Consider the following 24,311-nt stretch of genomic DNA (forward strand, 5'->3'; position numbering starts at 1 on the left):
ATGTTTGTTAGAGATGGAGGGGGTGGGTGTTTAGAAGAGGTTTTTTAAGTGGATCCCAACTGACTTAAGACAGTGCAATTTTTGTCACATTCAACAGGATTATGTACCAGTCAATATATAACTTCAACATCCCACCATCCCTTGGTAACCCCCCCAGGCATTCAACATTTTGAATTTTCATTTGGTCAAATTCCCATCCCCCTGGTCAAATACTGGATTCAAATTCAGACTTTGACAAACTTTATCACTGTTTTAGGCCATATACACTAACTTAACCACTATCTTACAAAGTCCCTTACGAGTTTTAGTTTCTATCATAGAACCCCGAGTAAAGAACCCTGTTCCAGACTAAATTATTTATACACAGGCCACTTTTTCCGATAAATTATGCCCTATTCTAGACCAACACTGTCTGATTTCTATACCCTATCTCAGACTAATTAACTGTAAAACAACACATACCCTTCACAGCAACACATTCTCATATGAGAGTACACTTCCCGAATGAAGGAAGAGCAGTAGTTTGCGTAGCAGGCGTTAAACAGGGAGAGGGGAGGCAGAGCGCGGATGGAAGGAGGGTGCCCTCCTCCCCATCTACGCCTGCAAAGCATGCTAGAAGAGCAGTGGAACTAAAAACCACCCAAATGGTTATAAATCGGCCTAGGAACCTCAATAGAAACAAAGAAATACACACCTGAGGTGAGGTAGGTTTATTTTTATTCATTTTTCTTGCGGACTGCGGACTGCGGACTGCGGACTGCGGACTGCGGACTGCGGACTGCGGACTGCGGACTGCGGACTGCGGACTGCGGACTGCGGACTGCGGACTGCGGACTGCGGACTGCGGACTGCGGACCATGTGGGGTAAAATGTAGACCAGGGGTAAAATGCAGACTGTAGACTTTTTAACTGAGTCGTGCTACCGTTTCCATCATTGAAAGCTAACCGTAAACAGGCAAACCGGAGCGTTATTTAAGCCAACCTGAGTGATATTCAGGCTAACCGGAGCATTGCAAACTTTCACTGCGATTAGCCTGAACAACCCTGTTTCCGGTTAGAAATAGTGGATATCATGGAAATAACACCGACGATATATATTAAAAGGTCTGTAGTCTGCAGTCTGCAGTCTGCATTTTACCTTTAGTCTGCATTTTATCCCCGGTCTCCAGTCCGCAGTCTTCGTTTTACACTGACTGGTCGATATCGAACTAGAAGGTGCCATATCGGAGGTTCGACTATATATGTTCCAAATTGATCATGACAAGCCTTTGTACTGAGCCTTTTTGATTTTACAGTGGGACCTAAATAACCATTTAATTCGGTGATTTGTGATAGTATACGCATAATTTTATTTCCTAGCCGATATCGATATCGTGGTAGTCCTATTAAACAGAAGGCTTTTATTAACAGTCAGCTCGCTCGATACGGTTTGTAGTGGGCTGAAAAATTCGTAAATATTACTTTTCTATAAATATAGCTGCGTCCATTTTGAGGATCGTAAGATAGGAAAATATATATATAAGCCCAAAGAGCGCTAGCGTCTGCTTAATAGGCTACTGTCTTGGGATAATATAATAGAACACGAAAACGAAAAACGAAAATCGAAGTTCAAATTCCGTTTTTCAACGTCTTACGAAAATAGAAGATGAAAAACGGAAATGACAACTGCAATTCGGTTTTACGAAGTCATGGGAAAACGAAAAACGAAAATAGAAGTTCCAATTTCGTTTTCAATGTATTAGGAAAACGAAAAACGAAACTGAAAGTTCGAATTCCCTTTTTCGATGGCTGGGGTAAACGAAAAACGAAATTGGAAGTTCGAATTTCGTTTTCCCATGTCGTAGGAAAACGGCTGGCACTAAGGTACACGCATTCTTACGATCCTCAAAATGGACGTCGTAGCTAACTGTACATGATGTCACTGACTGTACATACGGAGTTTTGATTTCAACAAATAGCATACAAAAACTGTGCCGCTATATTTATAGAAAAGTAATATTTACGAATTTTTCAGCCCGCTACAAACTGTATCGAGCGCGCAGACTGTTGATAAAAGCCTTCTGTTTAGTAGGACTACCATGATATCGATATCGGCAAGGAAATGAAGTTATGCGTATACTATCACAAATCACGGGATTAAATGCATGGTTATTTAGGTCCCACTGTAAGGTCAAAAAGTTTCGGTACAAAAGTTTGTCATGATCGATTTGGAACATATCGTCGAACCTCCGATATGGCACCTTCTACTTCGATATCGACCGGTCAGTGTAAAACGAAGACTGCGGACTGGAGACCGGGAATAAAATGCAGACTGAGGGTAAAATGCAGACTGCAAACTACAGACTACAGACTTTTTAAGTATATATCGACGGTGTTATTTCCATTATCGATTTCTAACCGGAAACAGTTTTTCAGGCTAATCGCAGTGAAAGTTTGCAATGCTCCGGTTAGCCTGAATATCACTCAGGTTGGCTTAAATAACGCTTCGGTTTGCCTGTTTACGGTTAGCTCTCAATGATGGAAACGGTAACACAACTCAGTTAAAAAGTCTACAGTCTGCATTTTACCCCTGGTCTGCAGTCTGCATTTTTACCCTCAGTCTGCATTTTACCCCAGTCTGCAGTCCGCAGTCCTCATTTTACACTAACCGAATATCGACTGTTCTATAGTCCGCAACTGACCTTCTCTTCTTGATACCATGATAATTGAAAAACCTTTTTACACTTAGCAAACTACTGTGCAGCCCCTTAGATTCGGGTAACGTTTCTTGATTACCTCGAGAAGGTCTTCATAACTATTATTTTCCTCAGTAAGAAAACGGCGGACAAAGACTTCATCAAGGATGTGGTTCCCAGGTCTATTGTTAGCGACAGGAAGTGCCAATATTTTTCCAATTCAGGTAACATAAGAAAGTGACAAAAACAGAGAAACGGAAAACGAAATCAAGGTTCAAATTCCGTTTTTCAATATCTTATAAAACGAAAGACGAAAAAAGGAAATGACAATTAGAATGCTATTGTCCAAAGTTGTGGGAAAACGAAAAACGAAAATAAAAGTTGGAATTTCATTTTCAATGTAGAAGGAGAACGGAAAACGAAAATGGAATCGCGAATTCCCTTTTCCGATCGCGTGAATAAACGAAAAACGAAATTGGAAGTTCGAATTCCGTTTTCCCACATCGTAGGAAAACGGTTGGCACTAAGGTACACGCAGCTGGAGTCTCTTCAAATGCGAATAACAACGCAGGCATCGCCAGGCGTCCCAGACTAGTTCCAGTCCAATACCGAGAATACGAATATTGAGTGAATTCCTTTGGGGTGATCTGGATCAGGATCACTGATCCAAGATCACTCGGATCATGGTGCATCAAAGGAACCGATGAATCCGTGACGAGAGTGGATTCGTCGGTCCCTTTGATGCACCATGATCCGAGTGATCTTGGATCCCTGATCCTGATCCAGATCACCCCCAAGTAACGCTCCTATCGTCTGTTGCCGCGCAAAGGCTTGGGCACGATCGGTTGCACTGAATAGCCAATCAAATTTCGGTTTTGATGTCAAAAACTCGAAAGAAGGAAAAAGTTACATTCACATTGAACTTGTCTTTGCGGTGCGGTCGGTGCAGGTTCTTGTCTTTCAGAAACGAGAAAATTTTATCGGAGAATACCCTTCATAGCTAAAGTTAAAGGTACGTTGTAGATATTTAAGGTTCTAGCCTAAGATTCCCGTGTATATTGTCCTTACTGGGTGGTCAGCAGCGTCAAAATTTCGACTTCCTCTTTGGAAAACGAACACAAGACTTGCTGGTATGAAGGGATTAGGGTCACACTATATATTTCTTATGTTTATATATGGTGTTATTCTAGAATTATCTTATGAGATGGCGAATACATTCAATTCTGGAAGGATTCTGCTCAATAAAATGGAGGTGGGTTCATAGAATGTTTTTGGCTGCTTAACAACTTCCGTTCAGCATGGCGAGGTGAAAATTTCTTTTACCTAATTCTAAGGCGTTAAAAAGGTGTTGCTACTCTCCCGTTTTCACAACACAGTTCCAAGTGTAAATATTTCCAAGCCATTTGTTCTAATATGTTATTCAAAAGCAAAAAATACAGTTTCTCTCGCGAACTCGGAGAGATTCCATAAGTTATGCTTAAAACTTCCTGTTTGCTATGGCAGATGGTCGAGTTGTACTTTTTTCTTTTTCTTTCAGTTGTTCAACTATCTGACAACGTGCCAAATGGAGCAAATGACACACTTGAGCCTTCTTCATGCGAATCAAGCTGTTGTACCAGCAGCTGCCCCAGCGCCAGGATTTGAACATTTGATGTGTCATCCCCGAATTAAACTTTTGGATCAGAAACTACATACAGCAAAGAAACCAGGTAAACTCGCTAAAAGGGCTTAACTACCTGCACTGAAACCTTTCACTTTCGAAATTATTCATGTTACTTACTCCTCAAGAATCGAAAGCGGAAAATGTTCGCGATGTCGCTTTTATTGAAGACTTTGTTTGTTCTACTTGCAGTTGTCGAGCCTAAAAAGTCGTTTTTGGATGATCTGTACGGGTTTGGCGGAGATGACGTGGAGGCTCTTTTTAATGGTATTTCAGACAGCCCGGTTTTCAGTGACAATCAAGGGAAACGCAAAGGTACAGTCTCTAAAATTTCGTTCTGTTTTCTTTTTTCCGTTTTAGAGATCCCAATCGCGTTGAATTTGGTTTGCAAATTAGGTTTCGAAACCTATTTTAATCAGCTTGTAATTTGCACCTGCTTTCAAAGACTTCCTGGATATGCCTCTTTTGTTTTCAAGGACCTCTGGAATGCAATTTATTTTCACTCCAAAACTTTTAGCTTAATTTGGTCACTGGTCGTTTAGTCTTGAAGTCGAGTAGCCCCAAGCAAGTTTAATCTCCCAACCAGAAGTGTCAGAAGTCAATTAGCCCTCAACCCAAAGTCGTTTAGCCCACACATAACTCGATTAGTTCCCAAACAAAACTTGTCTTTTATTAAAACACAGTAAATTATTTTTCTGTTACTCGCACAACCAGAAAATTTAATAGTTGAGCAGACTATATACTTTAAAACCCCATTTATCATTGATAGTTTAAAAGACAAGTTTTATTTGGGGCCATGCAAGTTACCGGTATGTGGGGGCTTATATTGATAGCAGCTATGTCGAGCAGTGAACTTGATAGGGATTCGTCTGAGTCTTTTAGCAAAATAGTCAGAAAGCTATAAAATTTATGAGAATGCATGTAGATAGACATTCGGAGAGATTGTAGCAGGTATGAACTGATTGATGGATGGATTCCATCTCAGGCCCCCCAAGAGTGTTGTGAGGGGTTATATTGCAAATTGAACTTAGTGGGATGAAAGTGAAAAAAAGAAAGTTGTTCAATTGACCAGATCTTTTGCACAGGCTGCTCACTAAATAAATTTCCTACCTTATAAAAGTAAAACATGTGACCTTCTAAACATGTGACCTTCTGCTCACTAGCCATAGTAACATGAAGTCCTAAGAGACTGCTGACCTGTAGTAGTAGGAGGTCAGAGTTCAGGTAGCTGTATTAATCGATTGTATTATAGCATGTTGTGTTTATGCCTGTCGTCTTTACACCTTACCGGACTCCACATGGTGTCAGAAGCAAGATCTTGCTATTAGGAGGGGGGTGAATAGGGGTATGCAAATCCACCGATCCATGCCATTTTTTTGCCACATCCGTCGATCTGCCAATATTTTTTGTTCAAATCCAAAACCACAACCACATCCAGAAACAGAGGTGTAAAAGTTTAAAAGTAAACTGGTAAATGTGAATGCCATTATTAATTTTGCACAAATAGTAAAGATGGCAACATGCTTGATGACTATAACACAGTACAGTTCCAATGACTGTTTAAATGAGCTTCATTGGACAAAAGAAATAATTTGGATGAACTCATTAACATACCGACCAAGGATGAAGAAAGATCTATGATCCAAATCTCGTTTAGGACCTAAGATGTGAACATTAAGACAGACAGAATCCGGAATCTGCGCCAAAATTCACAGTTGATCCACGATCCTCTGTGTTTGCAAAATCCAGGAATGCGCTCGATTTACTGCAAAAATCCACAATCCATGCACTGAGTTAAGAAAGGGGAAGATGAAAGGGGAAGACTGCTGACTGGTAGTAGTAGGTAGTTAGAGTTCAGTTAGCTGTTATGAATTGATTACATTAAAGCATGTGTTTATGCCTGTCATCAAATGTATTAACCAGACTCGACACTAGTCAGACACTTTTACTAACAAATGTGACCCTATTTTGGAAACCTTTGCTTTAATTAGCCTGTTCATATTTATGGCATAAAACTAAATGATTTACCTGTGTGTTTGTGTCTTTCTTTGGTTGTCTTGTGAAGTATTTGCATCACACGGAGACGGCCGTTTCTCCATGTGATCGATTCAATTCATGCGCGGCAACAGATAAGTGTCTCGAGTTTCAAATATTAACTACATTTCATTCTTCTCCCCGGTTAAACAGAGGGTCGAAACTGTTATTCACAGTTTAATGTTTGTAATGCGAAGGAGAACCATAGTTATTTCTATTTGAAAGAAGTTTACTATTTCAAGCAGCGTTGCAAGCTGTCAGCACACGAAAACAAACTCTGTATCCATCAAAGTTGATTTGGATCGCCTACCCGTGTTGCATTGCATTGCTGTCTCTCAGTTACTATGTTGTTCTGTTGCTCCAAGCAAACTCAACAGTTTTAGCTGGTCATATTAATCGACTAACCAATGAAATTTGCCTGTTCCCACAATTAATATCTCACATAAGAAGAATGTGTCTTCATGTTTGCAAGCGGCATGAAATAAACGCCCAGGAAATCGCCAGTTGTTTCGACGCGGTCATCGAAGACGGTTGTAAACAGGGGGGCTAGATCACGTTTCACAAAAATTAGAAAGTTCCTTTCACAATTCGTGGAAAATAAAACATGCAATTCATGCACCACAAAAAAAGTTTCTCCTATATTCACAAAATTATTCAGAAGATGTAGTAACCGCCGGGATTAATTCAATTATCACCCCAGTTCTCCTCGTCCATTCTTCTTTGTCCAGTTACCAATAGCTTTTACTCAAAAATGTGCAGTTTTAGCTGGTTGCATTCCACAAAAGAATTGTGGAAAACTTCGGCTGAATTGAGAAACTTGCATTTTCCCCTTGAAAAATGGGCGATTGTTGAGACAGAAATCGGGTTCGTGATCGTTCGCACGCACTCTCGATACGTTCTTGTCAAATTACAGTGCACATGTACATGTACGCGACGAAGGTGAAGTCTGCCCGTTACAAATGTTTGCTGCATATATACATATATACCTTTCTTTTTGGATAACTGAGATGAAAATCTTAAGTGGTATGTTTACTAAATAGAATCAAGGAATTTGCAACCTTTAGCCTAAAACACGTTTGTTATTGTTTATCTCTTTCTTTAGCTTTTCCTTCATTTAAAAATCTTGATGAGAATGAACTTGTAATGTCTTTTTCAATTGCAGCCAACGTCTCGAATGCAGATCAAATTTGTCAAACACAAACACGAACCATATATAGTTGCAAATCTGTTCAGTTTCTTCCAGCCACAATAGAGGAAAATTTAATTTAATCGGAAACATCGCTTGTCACAATCCAACACAACAATACCTCTAATTTATGAGCAAATTTCATTCGCAAAAAGCTTCGTAAACTAACCACAACATAATTATCGGAGAATTAAACAGAAAAAATTTTGCACTGGTGTTTAAATGCACAGAAATAGTGTTTAAGCATGTATCCAAAGCGTTTAAATGGGTTTAAACACTTTCGTTTTAAGGCATTTAAACGCCATTTTGACAATTCACCTTTAACCGCCTTTTCCAAAATAGGGTCACAAATGAGCTATAACAGAACACTAATATACGTATGTTTGAATAATAGAAACGTAATATATAATTTTTAAGTTGCACATACCAGGACATACTAGTTGTGCAAACACTTTCTCGCAATTATCCCATTTGTTACTTGTGTTTTCCTTGTACATACACTCTCCTCTTATACTGTGCCACAGAATAACCAACACCATCAATAAGACATGTGGGCAATGCATGATGGGAAGTTTGGGTGACACCACTGAGTATATGATGGCTTTCCTGTAATTTGAGTGGCTGTGTTTTCCATGGCGTGGGTTAAATGTAATATGATATTCCCACCATATGTAGATATTGATCAACTGCCAGATCCCACAGTCCTGTACAACCTGCTGGATGCTGCATCCAACAGTACGCCATGGCTACCTGACACTATGGCACTTGTCACAAAAGGTGAAGTACCGTCCTCAGTTTGTGGTGATTCAGTGTACCATTTATCTGGTACTAGCCCAGGCCCTCAGAGCCCAGCCATCAGTGACGCTGGTTGCAGCACAGATGAGGGCATACAAAGTGACATCAGTGATGATCTTGAATACATCGATGGTTGGTGAAACTCATGAAATGATTACCACTACACCTCAGTTTGTAACTATTATGTAATTATTATGTAATCATACTCTTAAGAATTTTGTTTGTAAAAATGTGTGATCCCAGAAAATGTGTAGTTCCAGAAAATATCCATACCCCCACCAAGGAGAGAATTTCACGTAAGCCTCCGGTCCTCCCCGGAATTTGCAATTTTTGAACACAAAAATAATGCCCCACCCCTCTGGAATTTCCACGAGTATCATGTACACCCCCATATTGTCTGGAAAAAAATAGTTTTGGCAAGAAAGTGTGTTAAAAGTTAAAGTAAACACTCCAAACACTTAGCTGTTTGCATTGCACATCACTGCTGTGTATTCTTGATTGATTGTAACATCTGAAGATACACACAAAGAAAGCATACAGCAATTTGTTTAAACATGCTTTAAAAAATAACTAAAATGGTAGCTTGTCAAATTACCTTCCTATACAACTAAGTCCCGTTGTAGATGTGGTACAATTTTGGTTGAAGGACTGATAAGATGAATGTGGATGAAACTGACACCATACTTTTATCGTGAACACAATCGCTAACACACTCGCGACGAAAGCCAATTTACATACAAATAGACAGAGGTAAACATGAATAAGAAATTTTCAAGTTTGTGAAATCGTAACATCATCTCTACCTTTATAAAGAAGCTAATTTTCACGAAAGAAATTGACTGCCACTTGACAGCCTCCAAAACCAATGCAAAAACAAACTAAGCTAGCCACCAGTGCTCCTCGGTCCTTGAGATGACTCCATGTAGACTGGTAAGAAGTAATGGCAGCCATTTCCATGCAACAGCTCGTTCTTCGCACTTGTAATAGCTTCCAAAGAGATTTTTGAAGAGAGAAAATTTATTTCAAATATAATGCAATTCAAATACAAGTATTCAAGCTACTATTTTTCCATGTGAAAGATCTACTTAGTAGGTAAGAAAGGATTTTTGAACATCTAGATTGATACTTAAATCTGTATTGAATTAAAGGACATCTGGAAACTAAATTGACCATCCAAACCCCCTCCCCTCTGGAATTTCCTGGGTCTTTGACCCTTCATCCATCCAGAATTTCCAATTCTCTCCATGGTAGGGGTGGGAATATTTTCTGGAACCACACAATATCCATACCCTACCACGGGTGGCATGAATATTTTAACCCCCCCCCCCCCCACACCCTTGACTTTGGAAATTCCAAAATACTCTACCTCCCATGCCCTCTGAATTCCAAACGCGTTAACCTTTCCTCCCCTCCGGAATTTCCAGTTGTTTGTTTAAGACCCTTTGGGATTCTTATTTGACTGCCTAAAACTTCTAACGAAAGGGAAACTTGCACTTTTTCCCCCATCCAAGAAAATTCTGCTCTCAATTTTTGTTCAAGCAAAAAAACAACTCAAGTTTGTTATAAACATTTGATAAAGTTCATCGTAGCTTTCCCATCTAAGTGTTATCTTTAAGTTGCTTACCAGCAAATAAAACTTTTTTGTTTTCAGTTCATTAGCTTCATATTTTCAGGAGAGTAGATCATAATGATATAAGTGGAAGACAAATGTAAAGTTCACAATGTGCTGGCAGTCACCCGCCATATTGAAAATTCTGTTCATTGAGTAACTGTTGAGCACTTGTAATGCAGCCTACAAATCTGTCAGGCATTCCATTTGGAAACAAGAAACTGGTGCGAGTTTTTGGCACGCAACAAGATTGTCAATCAACAATTTTAGATTGGAAAGAAACACAGACTTGTATCTGTCGACTTAATTCATCAACTTTAAAGCCTCTTCAATGTGGAGCTTGCTGCAGAACCCATCCGCTTGCTCATCCACATGAAGGCTAACACCTGCCTGGTTGATCTTTATCCAGCTTCAATTCCATGGTCGGTTCATGCTTGATTTAGAAACTGGAAAAATTATCAAATCAGCGATTTCAAGGGAAGCTTTTGAGCCTTAACCATGTTTCCCCCTCTGGAAATTCAGAGCTGAAACCCCCATGTGTTTGGAATTCCCAACTGTGTTACCCCCCCCCCCCCCCACGCTCCCATGCCTTCTGCATTCCAGTCCAAGAGCCACCCCCCCTCTTCCTTGGAATTTCAAGATACCGCCTGTGGTATGGTATGGATATTTTCTGGAATCACCCAATTGTTTAGTTTTCTGTAGAAGACAGTGTAGACCATATCCAGTATTGTTTTATTCACTCTTGACAAATTTATATTTAAATTGCATGGAGAAAATAGGTGCTGATTATTCATAAGTTAAGTCTGAATTTTATGGGGCTATTTTCATGTTGTCAAAATGTACATCATATTTTTACTTTTCTTCTAGAATTATTGGAAAGCATGAATTCTTCAGAGTCTCCCTCATTACCAGCAGAAACTGAAAAACAGATTGTTAAACAAGGTAACATTAAAATGTGAGGAACTTTCACAAAAATACATTTTTTATCCTTTTCTTAGATTTCAATTGCTTTATTATTACTTACAGAAACACCAGTTACAACACAAAAGCCAATAAAACGAAGAAAGCGTGGGCCAAGGCCACTTGTCAAATATCGAGGTCAGTGCAACAAGTAGTGCAAATTTGTTTGTTGACAGGCAAAGAGACTAAAGCCTGGTTCTCATATGCCGCCGACATACCTGGGACATTAGCCACCAGCATGGCCTGGGACACCATTACAGCATATGTGAACATTTATTGCCAAATCATAATCTGTCTCAGGCGTTGACTGCAAAGTTGAGCCAAGTTCAACTTAGCAGGCAAGTTGGCAGCTGTCGGCAATGAAAATACTTTATGTCGACATCATCTGCAGATGCAATGTATGATGTAACAACTTGATTTTCCCCACAGTTTCATATGCCAATTTGAGTACATTGGCGATCCATTGCAGATGTGCCAGGAACCCACTGGAACAGATCACAGAACGTTGTCAGTTGCAACCGGCGACAGGTCGGTGGGATATGAGAACCTGGCTTAAATATGGACAAATTTTGACATGCCTCTTTGTGTCCTTGATTTATTATTCGGACTTTCCAAAGGAAACGCCCGAGATGAAATTCTGGCTTCATGTTTTTTTTGTTCAGTCGCAAATCGCAGTCAAGTCCTTAACATGCACGCACGACATTATGCTGCTGACCAAAAGGAGCACAGCCTCCAGGGACAACAAATACACTTCTTTGGGACGTCCTTCGGGACTTAAAATGGAAAGGAAAAACACAAGTAAATGTTTAGGTGGCCCAAGAATGGAAGATGAAGGTGTACAGAATGCTCAAACCTTTCTGGTGAAGAATTTTCTTTCCTTTAACTGATGCAAAAACACAATGATCGGAGCGTTTTCAAGTAAGTTTTGAATACACGGATTCAAAGCACCTTCCTGGACTTAAGAAAACAAAGATTGCAATGTACAGTATTAATTCAAAGTTGCATTCCACTTTTAGAATGATTGGTAAACCCACGGCCGATAAAATGCCTGCAAAAGTCGTCGGCATTATAAACTAGAGTGAGGAATTAATTTGAACATGCTGTCATGCTGGAAAGCTTGTCTGCGAAATTTTGAAAATTTTTTGCTTTTAGATAAGGTTTTTTTTGCCTCGTCGTGGATAAAAGTGTATTGTTATTGAACTTCCCGTCACGTTTCTTTCATTTGGTTGCCTTTATTTGGGAATTTTTAAAAGCGAACAGTATTTTTACATGTTGGATTTCTGCATATAAAATTTACGGCGACCTCCGCAGTTTGTTTGTTTAGTTTATTCACTTCCTTCAAATATATTTTTTGGAGTTTTATTCAGCAACTACAGAATTCCTGAGAAAAGAACTAAGTGGGTACTAATTTAACACAGTTGACATCACAGGAGGTCCTTTCTACCTGTATCATTTAGAGGAATTTTCAAAGCATTCTCATACATTGTCTTATAAACAGCTAAAATTGTAACGCAGTTGCCAACAGCATAATGTGTGCCACCTGTGTTGACATACGATTTATCTCAAAATAATTGGCTTGTTGACTTACAACTTTCATCTTTCTTCTGCGCTGTATTATTTCGTCGCATGGGGAAGAAATAATCAGATTTCATGTTTTTAAATTGGTTTTTACACGTGCTTTTCGCTTTTATTTTCTGGTGTTTTCTCAAATGGAAATTCTTTTGTATTTGGTTTTGTTTTGTCCTCCGAAGTCAATAATTAACTCATTTTAGCGTATTCAATTTTCTCATTTTTTGTCGCGCAGCAGAGAAAAATAAGCTTATAATTTCTTATTTTCTTATTAGTTTTAGTTTTACACATCAAGTTGAGCTCTTTTTGTTGATTTTGTTTTAATATTTTGGTCCTTCATTTATTCAACTTTAAATAAGCGGTGTCTTGAATACTGCCCATATGGTTTATTTTTGTGCTTACGCTTGCTCTGAAATATTTCAAAAAAATGCCAGGGAATTAATATTAGGGGTGGGTCACGTGCAATTTTATGCAGGCATCAATGGGCTGAAAAAAGAAAAAAACCAAAAACCCCAAAAAACCCTGCAATTCCAAATTTTTGCAGAGTCAACTTTGCTAGTTCACAAGGAATGTGAGGTGTAAACGACGTGAAAGTGTTGTTTGTTCTAAAAAAGCTGGAGTTCACGCAGACATGCGTCTTGTTTACATTGAAATATGGCTGTAATTTGTGTTCTGCACTTGCCAGGTATAAATCTCAAAGATATCAACTTAGTGTTGTTTGCCATAAATAATTTAAAACTTTTTATCTAAATTTTTTTTTTTGCCATGTGCCAGGTGATGGGCCAATCCAACTGTGGCAGTTCTTACTGGAGCTGGTCACCTCACCTGAGTGTACAAAACTGATCAAGTGGACACAGGAAGAGGACTATGAATTTAAAATACTGCAGCCCTCAACTGTGGCAAAGATGTGGGGGAAGAAGAAGAACAAGCCCACCATGAACTACGAAAAGCTGAGCCGTGGTATCCGCTACTACTATGGCAATTCAGTCATTGAGAAGGTTCATGGAAAAAGATATGTCTACCGTTTTTTGTGTGATATACCAAAAATACTGGGCTATGATCCAATGAAAATAAAGTGTGAAGAATTTGTGGAAGATTCAGTGCACGGAGAAGCTATAATGTCACCTGAAGTTGAAGATTTGGTGGTTGCGTCTTCAGTTGAAGATTGCTTGTTTGCCGGATCGCTTGATTTCAGTGTGCTTTACTAGTTAATTTCTGTTGAGACCCAAAACGTTACAGTAAGTTACGTTCAGTTGTGTTACTTCGGTAATGTTCTTTGTAGCTTGTATCAAGCAGTCTTTTGGCAGTAGCCACTGAATAAATCGTATCGATTTGTCCAAGAAAACTTTTAGAAGAAAATTATGTAATCATTCAATGAAATCCTTCTGGGGATAACAAATTTGTAGGGTTGTAAAATTTTCATTGAAAGTTATCGTATTATGCATACTGTGTATGAACCACTAAGTACTAACATCAAGCTAAAAATGTGAGAATATCAAAATCAAATTAAAGCTTTTAGTGACCCTATATTATAATGGTGGTTTACAGTTATTAATGTAAGCTGTATGATGCACTCAGTGTGTTTGTTATTATGAAATACCTTCAGTGTTCAATGCATGCAAAGTAGTTTGAAGTAGTTTGCCGTAAATTCTGTTACATTAACAGAAAAGCTGTGTAGATTACAAATATGTATATCAATAAAAATCAGTTTTCCTAGAGGTTGAAGCGACATGTGTTGCATCAACATTTGGAAGTTTGCTAATAATATTTGCTACAAGGTAGCTTGATATATTGATATAATATGTTACACAGTTACAATGTAAGAGCTGAGTTTGCTATGAGGCAGGTAGCTTTTTGTTCCAGTAAGTCAAAAATTGTTAAGCTCTGCTAAAGGTTGAATGAAATAAAATGTGCTTGTGCAAGACAAGTTTTCTTATTTCATTTGTTACATAACTCTTCTATTTGATGAACCAAATAATGGCAGAGACTGCAGCTGCTGAATGCTGTAAGTTAACTCCTCGGACAATGCTTGTTAACTTTGCAACACCATGAACAAAGAAAAAGGGTCCACTCTAGCAAATTCCAGGGAATTCAGAAACATGATGCTGTAGAAGTTTGGTTAAGAACACAACTGTGTGGAGGCTTGACAACTTATAAGAAATTCAAGACCCTGAAATATTCCTGGAAAAGCAGGCCAGCTGCCCACTCTACCTTCTGTAAATTTGCTGATCACTGATCCAATCCGATCTGGTTGAATAAATCTTTATTCAGACGTTCCTGGCCAAAAATAGACATGACGACAAGGTTGACACTGTCGCACAATCTTTGTGTCTGATGTTTCTCTGCCCTTTGACTTGAGCCAAACTTCAAATTACCCAAACAAGGCTTAAGGCATATACATGTCTGAACTTATTACCTCGTATCACATTACATCTGTTCAATTTTATATAATTATATATCTTAATATTCAAATTTCAATATTTAGAGAACCCTACAAGATTAATGAGCCAAACAGGAAACCGAATTGCATTTTATGATCTATTCTGCAACAGTAGCTGTTATGAAAAAGGAGCTAACTTAGCTACAATATAGTTTTGCTTCCATCAATTTTCATTTTACACTTTGTACATAAAATCACAGGTGAAAATGTTTACTGAACTTTTAGATAACATTCAAACCCTGCAGAATGAAGTGATTTCTCAGTGCAATCTTAGCAGACCTCTCAGGAACAGAAGTTCATTTCAAAAAGGTGACATCTGTTTTCAAATAAAGTTCTGACTAAAAACTAAATGCCCTCACCTCAAGAGGTACAGTTCCTAATATGGAGGTGGGAAGGGAGATAAAGTGCCCCTAAGGTCTGACATCAATAGGTCAAAGGTGCATAGCAATGAGAAAAGACATTCTCAGAGAGTTTGAAAGATTAATAGAAATATCTTGTGAGAACTGGAGACTTGTGTCTTTATTTAAGAAAAATAATACTTTGATCAGAGACAACAATGCTTTGATCAGTTTTGATCAGAGACTTTTATATTCAGCATAGAAAACCTACGGGTTTAATGAATGATTTGCATGATGCAAGTAATATTATTTCAAAAATTACATCAAAAGGACCCTTGTTATTGAGTATGGATAAAGTAAACTTATGAGAATTTGCCAAGTGAATGCTGAAAGGTCATGCTGATAACCTTTCTTAAGAAGAGATGAACCCTTAACAAAAGGCCTTATGATCATACCTTCTTGTTCTCATTATTTTTGAACAAATGTAAGCCCAGGGCTGAGTTTTTGTTTTTGATCATGGTATCATAGGCTAAGAGAACATCATGAATGTGAACTTTTTTCACACCTTTGTAAAAATCATTGGCAATCATTTACTGCAAGTCCAAGGTGTTCATAAGGTGTTCGGGTCAGGCTCAAAGCAAACCACATGCTTTTGCAGACTGTTCATAAAACTGTTTAGTTTTAGCACTCAACGGTATTTTCAATCTGGTCTAAAAATCAACCCAGGCTCGTGTAAAGAGCCCCTTAGGCTAGTGATGCAAAACCAAAGCAAATGGGGAGTACTATTGACACTTAAATGCTTTTATTAAATGGTACTTCAAAGTTTAATCTACAAGACTATTATTATATATTAATATCTATAATCAATTAACTTAATTGAATTTCCACTACAATAGAGGACACTTAAAGATCAAGGAAGTCCATGAAGATCATGTTTAGAGTAAAGTTCCTCAGTGATATCATAAACAGGTTTTATCACCTCTGTAACCTCCTTCAACAATCGCTTTGCGTCTTCTCTATCCATATTTGGTGCTGATATTTTCTTGGTTAAATCTCCGACACTAGGCAGGGTATACATGGCCCACAAGGCTGCTTTTCGGATTAACCATGGGTGGAATATTTCCAAGGACTGCTTATAAGCATCTGAAGCCATGGATGAAGAAGAATCGTTGTCCGATGACTCGCTCAACTTCTCCATGAAAAGCATTGTAAACGCTAAAGCACGGTGTAACCTTAAAAGTGTCCTTGAGCCAGACAGAGGACGCGTTTTCTTCTGGGTTAAATCATTGGCAATTTCAAACTCGAACATTGACTGCACTAAAACGTACTTATCGCCGACTTCTGATTTGCGGTGCTCTTGAAGGATTCCAATTTTTTCTCTGACGTCTGATGTAATGAATCCGAAAACCGTTCCAAGCATATCGAAAAATATGCAAAGTTCGTCATAACCTCGTAGATATTCGTCCATCACTAAGTTCCCGTCTTCTTGTAGCGTCTTTTTGAAGGCATCGTGGACAATGCTCAGCTGAAACTTCCTCTCAGTCATAATGGCTCAAAATATTACACTTTGAGCAAGATAATCGCGTTCTAAATTGACTACTTTTCGCAAATTATTAATGAGTTATTTTATACCGGCTTGTTTGGAAGTTCCGCCATTTTCATTTTCGACTCTGCGCCCGCATTTCCTTCTCAGTGGCTTCAACAGCTCCCCGCTCATATTTTCCAAGGGCATAACGCTGACCACTCGCCTTTTCCCTTTTTCTCTCGTCTGTCGTCTCTGTTGTCTGTGTGTCTTTTGAGCATTTTCAAGATGTGAATTCATCTAGAGCTACCGCACATATTGTGACAAGATGCCAGAAATCAAGGTAGTTCCTTTAGGTAAGTTACCCTAGGCTTCTTGGTAGTTCCTTTGTATAAAGTTGAAAATATGATCTTAAATGTAAATGTGACTATCGTCGTAAAATGTGTTGGGTGGCGGGGGGTGGGAGGGGGGGCGGGATGGCAGGAGATATGTGAAAGTACAAGCAAGGAGTATAGTAGGGATTTTGTCAGAAAGCATCCCAGTGAAATTCCTTAAGGTGTGGAAAATAGTTTGTTTTCTCTTGGCAGAAAACAACCAGCAGTGAACTAGTAACAAGTCCTTTCAAGTATTCAACATCAGACTTACCTTTACTATATATTGTAACATCACCTATGCCAACTTAATTATCCAGGAGAGTCTTGATCTCCCGGTCTCCCTCATGGGTCACCAAATCTCCCACACTTATACAAAAGGAAGGCTCATAAAATACATTTTTCAGACATATTTTTCCGATTTTTAGCATTTTGGGGGTAAAATGTTTGGATATTTGACACATTTTAGGGGTTAAATTGGTGGCGCTCCACCTTGAACAACAATCTCCTGGATTTCCAAATTTTTTAGGTTGGCATTTCTGTAGCATGTCACACCAACCTTCTACATTACCCCTGCTACTTAAATACTGTATAAACAAATGTATAAACATGCAGTGGCAATGTATTTAAAACACCATTCTCACTTCTGGAGGCATCTATCTCTCTTGGCACAAGGTTGAGATGGCTCTGAACATACAGTTTTTTTGGACTAAGATTTTCTCCAAATCATAAATTGTCTCTTTTTTGAAATAGAATTTACCAAGAATTCCTCCTGTTTTTCTTTTGTATAGAAATGTGAAAGAAAAATAGGAGGAATTCTTGATAAACTTTTGCTAAGTGGAGTTTAGCTTATATGTGCCAAAAAAATCTTGCATTTTGTGATTTTGTGAGGGTTAATTTTGTGACTCCTGAATGTCCACAAAGGGAAAGAGTTTTGCTTTGCACTTTGATTGGTGTGAATTGTAATCAAAGATATGTTCATGTTATAGTGAAATATTCACTTTAAAGTGCCTATGAAGTAAAAAATAATTGCTGCTTATTTGAAAGGCTTTTCAAAGTAAAGAAGAATGGCGTTTTCCTTTTCGGAATACTTTTTTCGTTTTAGGGATATTTACATTTTTGTATTATGTAAATGAGGAAAGTGATGACGTTATAGGTGTTTTCACGAAAACAGCACAACACTCAATCGAGAATACCTCTAGAAATATTAAAGCAGTGTTCTTTAAACTTGGCACCAGAAATGTATATCACAAAAGAAACATAATGACGCCTGTCAGGCTGTTGCCATGACAATAGTTATGGCACTGGTTCTGTTTTAATTAAGACTTAAATTCCCAGATTTTATCTTAAACAAGGATCATCCACTCCCACCAATCTAATGGGGAGAGTTAAGACAATATGGGAACCATATGTGATCCTAGCAAGACCCTCTGTCCCACTTCAAAAGGTTGCAAATGGGAATATTTGGTTTTTCACAGAAAGAGACTGGAGCCAAGAGTGTTGCCATGGCAACAACATAGTAGGTGTCATTCTGTTTCTTTTGTGATGTACATTGCTGGTGCCAAGTTTGAAGAACACTGCTTTAATATTTCTAGATTTATTCTCGATTGAGTGTTGTGCTGTTTTAGTGGAGCCGCCTATGACGTCATCACTTTCCTCATTTGCATAATACAAAAACGTGAATATCTCTAAAACAAAAAAAGATATTCCAAAAAGGAAAATGCCATTGTTCTTTACTCTGAAAAGCCTTTCAAATAAGCAGGAATTATTTTTTTACTTCATAGGCACTTTAAGTTAATCTGTGTGAAGAGTTTTTATGAATGTAGTTCAAAGTATTCTGATGAAATTCCATGTACTTTTCTAATTTTTTTCCTACCATGGGATGATTTGTACAGGAGCTGGACAAGGTGTGTGGCATTTTATTGAGCAATTAAGCATTAGTTTTTAGTCAGTGTAAAACGTAGACTGCGTACTGGGGTAAAATGTAGACTGAGGCTAAAATGCAGACTGCAGACTGTAGACCTTTTAACTGAATGGTGTTACCATTTCAATCTTTGAGAGCTAACCAGAGCATTATTTAGGCTAACCTGAATGATATTCCCTCTAACTGGAGTGATATTTAGGCAAACCGGATCGCAGACTTTTTGGTCATCACTCAATAAGGGAAATATTACCGACTATATTCCCACAAAAAGTCTGTGGTCTGCAGTCTGCATTTTACCCTCTGTATTTTATCCCCCGGTCTGCGGGACTTCCACAGTCCGCAGTCTACATTTTACACTGGCCGGTTCAGTTTCTAAGGACTGGGTGGTATCGAGGAAACAAGTGAAACCAACATGTGAAACTAAATTTCAATTTGACCTGGAAACAGTGGAAAATGAGCCACTCGATGAGCTAAATCCTATGTATTTATGTGCTTAGTTTGTTTTCTATTTATACAACTAACAAGTGCTGGACAAATATAATCTGATAGCCTCTCTTGAGACAAGTATACGGACTTCATGTATCCTAGATTCTTGTTAGGATTGACAATTAAGATGCTTCTTGATACTTAGGGGAATCGACAGTTTAAAGAAATATTAAGCTTGTCATTGGACAGATTTTTTATAATTAGTAAAAAGTAATGAATGAACAAAGAGACCATGCTTTATTTGATTCAGTAAGTTTACCTGTTCAAGGTTGTCATTAGGAGCCATAACTCGTAACACCTGACTGTTACGGCTGAGTACGCTTGATGAGCCCTTGACGTACTTAGGACTGAACTTTCTGGTTGATACAATGCACCTGTGAGGTAGCAAGTTTGGTATGAGGTTGGAGATCAAAGCAGCAGGCGACTCAAAACTTAATGGCAGCCCTGTTTATGTTTTAAGTCCATTTTAAGGTTTTCTTAATGTGCAAATTTTGTATGGTAATCTGGATAATTATTGAACATCTGTACACTTCTTTCATCTTGAAGATGTTGGGCGCAGTTGTATCCTTGTGACTATTGGTGGAAAGAATATCATGCTTGACTGTGGAATGCACATGGGATATAATGATGAGGTATTTTCTTTCTTCTAAATCATTACGCTTTTGATTCAGTGTCTTCCCCAGGCCTAGTACTTTGAATTCTTATATTTATAGTGTATTCATGTTTTTTTTTTTCCTGCATCACTTAGGAATAGGTGCAGACACAGAGAAAAATAAAGTCAGCAGTAGAAACTCATTTTAAGTAATTTAAAGGGCAATTTTTGAGATAATTACGGTCCAAAAAAGTAGGAAAATACTTAGTTCAGAGGTATTATTTTCATGAACAAACATTTTGCTTTGTTGCAGAGACGTTTCCCTGATTTTTTGTACATCACTAGAGCAGGCCGCTTAACACAGCATCTGGATTGCGTGATTATCAGGTTAGCTGAGTCCTGACTTAACAACGTAAAGGATAATCAGTCTGTTTAATACATTGTACATTGAACAATAGTAAAAGGGGGCATTAGGGTTTTCATTGTTATGGTTTTGGTTATTTTTTACTGAGATTGGTTTTTAGGTTTTTGCACGTAAAATATCCAGTTTTGGGTTTTAGTGCTTATGGCTGCCGGGAAGGAGATTGGTTTCAGTTATTTGCTTGCCCAGTTTCTGGATCTCTTTATTTCACCTGCTCAATCTCTGTTCACATGGAGTGCCATACATAGAAGATACAAATTAGATTAACAATGGGAGACCACTTCTTTATAAATGATGCTCCAAGCAAGTCCTGCATTGCAACCAAATGTGGTCCTGATATGTTCTGCACAATCAGAAAAAAAATTGAATTTGGAATTAGAATCATCCTCTCTATACCTCGAAGTGAAAGGGAATGTTGATTTGCATTCTCAAAGGAGGTTTTTGCGTCAGAATATTACGGGCATCTGTAGCATTTGATTGCCGTTTTTTTTTTTTTAAATCTAGTTGTTAAGGGGTTAATAGTAAGTTAAAAGGTACATCAATGCCCTAAAAAAAGCATCTACATCTTTCGCAATTGTATTAATAAGCTTGACAGATTTGCACTTTTAATCAATTATTATGTTCAGCAGTTGTTTTTGGTTTTCAGTGATTTTTTTTGGGTGGATTTTGGTTTCCAAATTAATTTTGAGCAGTGTTCCCTTAGAATTTGTCTTTAAAGTGTCATATTAATATTCCTGAGTAATTAAAGGCCTTGGAAGGTGAAATGAAATGAAATGTATGGTAACTCTGGAATAACATACTTCTGCAAACATTAGCAAGTATAATCTGATCAGAAGATTTAAAGTGATTAGTATGCAGTAACAGTTTCTATATTGATCAAACTATCTAAAGGTTTACACAATAAAACAAGAATAAAAATTCTGTAAAGACAAAACCAAATAACAAAATGTTGCATTTCTATGACAGCTCTTTGTCAACAAACTTAAATGACCAAGCCATTAAAACGTGAACAAAAAACATGCATCCTTTTTGCAGTGTCCTTTTAATATAAGTTTTGAACAATAGAAACGACCATAAAAGTCAAGGTTAATTTTCCTCATCCGCTTTAAATAGTCTTAGAGCTTTCCGTTGAAAACAGGATGGTATCTTTTACAGTAAATGTGGTGCAAAAAATGGGACTTGTGCTGCTGTCCACGTAATAGAAGGTGTCTGCTTAGTATAGGTTTGACTGTATGCATTTAGTGTTTTGTTTAATTAAAACTTTCAAATTGGATTTTTTTAAAGAACGATGTAGTTAAATAAGATAATTTCAACATACCGATAATTTGAATTTTTCACATTTGTACCCAAATTGAATAATGAATAATGTCTTTCTCTTCAGCCATTTTCATTTAGATCACTGTGGTGCATTACCATATTTCTCAGAAATGGTTGGCTATGATGGACCTATCTACATGACACACCCAACTAAGGCTATATGTCCTATTCTGTTGGTAAGGCTGTTGTTAACACAAGCATTTGCAAACCCCAATGTCACGATCAAATCTACCACTGACTTGTTGTAAGTAATGCACAATAATTTGCTTTACCATCTACAAGGCTATTGCCTAAGGAAATTTATAGGGAGCCCTTTGGGCTCCTAACTTCAAAGATTAGGAGCCTAAGCCACTTTTTTAGGAGCCCAGGATAAAATTTGCTGTGGTCAATCTGGGGGGTTGGGGAGGTTGGGGAAGACAGGGGGGGGGGGTGGAGTGAATTGTAGAAATTTAGGGGAGGGGTCTGGGGGCAGAGATTTTCTATGACACTAATATGGTCTAATACCAATCATATTTTTGAAATAAAGTGTTCAGCAAAGTGATCAGGTCATGACTGAGAAACAATACTATTTTTGGTCAAACAAATTCAATAATTGGTGTATCCATGCAAGTGCTGCAGCTTTTTTTACAAAAATTTATATTGCTGCTTTTGTTTTTGAGTTTTGCAATTCTGTTTTAACAAAACAAAATACACTGTACAAGTCATGAAAAGCAAGCTGCAAATGAAAACAAATAAAAATGAAAGAGGCATTTTGGGGGTTTCAATTTTGCCTCACTGAAATGTGCTTTCCTTCCCCAGGCTTGGGGCATAAGTATAACCTAAAGGTGATTTTGAGGTAGCATTACCATATTATATTGGCCGCTTCTTTGGAGAAAATATATTCTTGTATATTGGGCGGACTCACAACAATTTGTTTGATGATTTAAAACGAATTTCGTACGAACAAAGCTTGAATAAGAGAATCTCATGGTTGACTGTATCAAATGCCTTCTTTAAATCTAAGAAAACAACGACATTGATCAATCCACGTTCTATATTAAGAGCCCAGCAATTAGTTGCCTCGAGTAGAGCTGTAACCGTCCAGTGAACTGCACGGAAGATGGACTGATGTTTGGAAAGAAGATTATTCCTCATAAGATAGACATACATTTGATCATAGATTGATCATAGGTATAAGGGGTACATGGGTGTAAGGGTATAAGGGTATAAGGTTATAAGGTTATAAGGGGTATACAGGGTATAAGGCTATAAGGGTATAAGGGTGTAAGGAGTATAACAGTATAAGGGTAAAAGTGTATAAGGGTATAAGAGGTATAAGGGGTATAAGGGTTGTAATGGTATAAGGGTATAAGGGGTATAAGGGTATAGGGTGTATAAGGGTATAAGGGGTATATGGGTATAGGGGGTATAAGGGTATAGGGGGTATAAGGGTATAGGGGGTATAAGGGTATAGGGGGTATAAGGGTATAGGGGGTATAGGGGTATAGGGGGTACAAGGGTATAGGGGGTATAAGGGTATAGGGGGTATAAGGGTATAGGGGGTATAAGGGTATAGGGGGTATAAGGGTATAGGGGGTATAAGGGTATAGGGGGTATAGGGGTATAGGGGGTACAAGGGTATAGGGGGTATAAGGGTATAGGGGGTATAAGGGTATAGGGGGTATAAGGGTATAGGGGGTACAAGGGTATAGGGGGTATAAGGGTATAGGGGGTATAAGGGTATTTAAGGGTATAACAGGTATAAGGGGTATAAGGGTATAAGGGTATTCTACATGTATTTATCTATATTAGGCATTTGTGGGTCTATGATTTTTAGTATGGGTAGAGAAAAAAATAAGTGAGTTGTGTTTGCAAATTTAACAGGATTAGTATTTCTTGGAAAAAAATCATTTGAATTTATAACAAAAGAATTTTATAAATAAATAACTCTTTTTGGGGGGACAGGGTCTTGCAGTTACAGATGACTGCAACAAAATGTGTGATTTCATAGCACAGTTGGCTATTTAGAACTAACTGTGCTAATGAACATGATAACATGAACCCCATAAACTTGTTGTTGAAATTGTAAAATTTAAAGTTAATTTGACTCTAACAAGTGACAGTTTATATAAAACAGGAAGATTACAGGAAAATCACAGTTGAAAGGAAAGGAGAGACCAATTTCTTCACTTCACAGGTTTGTGAGCTCTGTCAGCTACTGTGACTGCAGGCGTTCATTTTCTTACTGCTGATACTACGTGTATTTTGGGTGATTTTGAATGTTGACAATCAACTTTGTTGTTCAGTCAGTGGGATCTTTTCTTGCTTTTTTGAATCAAGAAAAGTTTTGGTAAATGGTAGTTTCACAGTATAATCAATGCACCATCAATAATGTTGGGACATAAAGGAGTTTATTTCTGGATGCCTTGAACT

At 38.0% G+C, this 24,311-nt stretch overlaps 4 protein-coding genes across 6 annotated transcripts in view; 3 read left to right on the top strand and 1 right to left on the bottom strand.

Moving 5' to 3' along the window:
• LOC145482659 (uncharacterized) overlaps nucleotides 1-2,921 on the top strand; it is a 183,942-nt gene extending 181,021 nt beyond the window's left edge. Inside the window, exon 19 of the transcript XR_014048792.1 lies at nucleotides 2,293-2,921. The gene's annotated coding sequence lies outside the window, so the exon portion shown is untranslated. The remainder of the gene's footprint in view (nucleotides 1-2,292) is intronic.
• Nucleotides 2,922-3,579: 658 nt separating this feature from the next.
• LOC145482699 (uncharacterized) lies at nucleotides 3,580-14,419 on the top strand. Of its 2 annotated transcripts, none has more exons than XM_081461341.1 (8): nucleotides 3,580-3,687; nucleotides 3,866-3,927; nucleotides 4,213-4,384; nucleotides 4,528-4,650; nucleotides 8,231-8,332; nucleotides 10,827-10,901; nucleotides 10,986-11,057; nucleotides 13,263-14,419. In XM_081461341.1, exons 2-8 carry the CDS (start codon nucleotides 3,880-3,882, stop codon nucleotides 13,694-13,696), a joined length of 1,026 nt encoding a protein of 341 aa, XP_081317467.1. In that variant the 5' UTR covers nucleotides 3,580-3,687; nucleotides 3,866-3,879; the 3' UTR covers nucleotides 13,697-14,419. The 2 variants fall into 2 exon arrangements, with proteins under 2 accessions (XP_081317467.1, XP_081317466.1); XM_081461340.1 differs by having other exon boundaries at nucleotides 8,231-8,482; nucleotides 13,263-14,417.
• Nucleotides 14,420-14,443: 24 nt separating this feature from the next.
• LOC145482733 (ceramide-1-phosphate transfer protein-like) lies at nucleotides 14,444-16,977 on the bottom strand. Its single transcript, XM_081461376.1, has one exon. It carries the CDS (start codon nucleotides 16,810-16,812, stop codon nucleotides 16,177-16,179), a length of 636 nt encoding a protein of 211 aa, XP_081317502.1. The 5' UTR covers nucleotides 16,813-16,977; the 3' UTR covers nucleotides 14,444-16,176.
• A 48-nt stretch (nucleotides 16,978-17,025) lies between these two features.
• The window catches only part of LOC145482677 (integrator complex subunit 11-like), a 23,127-nt gene continuing 15,841 nt past the window's right edge, over nucleotides 17,026-24,311 (top strand). The window contains exons 1-6 of one of the 2 annotated variants that reach the window (XM_081461311.1): nucleotides 17,026-17,144; nucleotides 19,055-19,066; nucleotides 20,116-20,201; nucleotides 20,475-20,548; nucleotides 21,964-22,075; nucleotides 24,016-24,075. In XM_081461311.1, coding sequence (XP_081317437.1) covers nucleotides 17,117-17,144; nucleotides 19,055-19,066; nucleotides 20,116-20,201; nucleotides 20,475-20,548; nucleotides 21,964-22,075; nucleotides 24,016-24,075 — 372 coding nt within the window. In that variant the 5' untranslated portion in view covers nucleotides 17,026-17,116. The remainder of the gene's footprint in view (nucleotides 17,145-19,054; nucleotides 19,067-20,115; nucleotides 20,202-20,474; nucleotides 20,549-21,963; nucleotides 22,076-24,015; nucleotides 24,076-24,311) is intronic. The other variant, XM_081461312.1, reaches the window with a different exon arrangement.

Source organism: Orbicella franksi, chromosome 3 (assembly GCF_964199315.1).
Source record: "Orbicella franksi chromosome 3, jaOrbFran1.1, whole genome shotgun sequence".
Taxonomy (NCBI): Eukaryota; Metazoa; Cnidaria; class Anthozoa; order Scleractinia; family Merulinidae; genus Orbicella; species Orbicella franksi.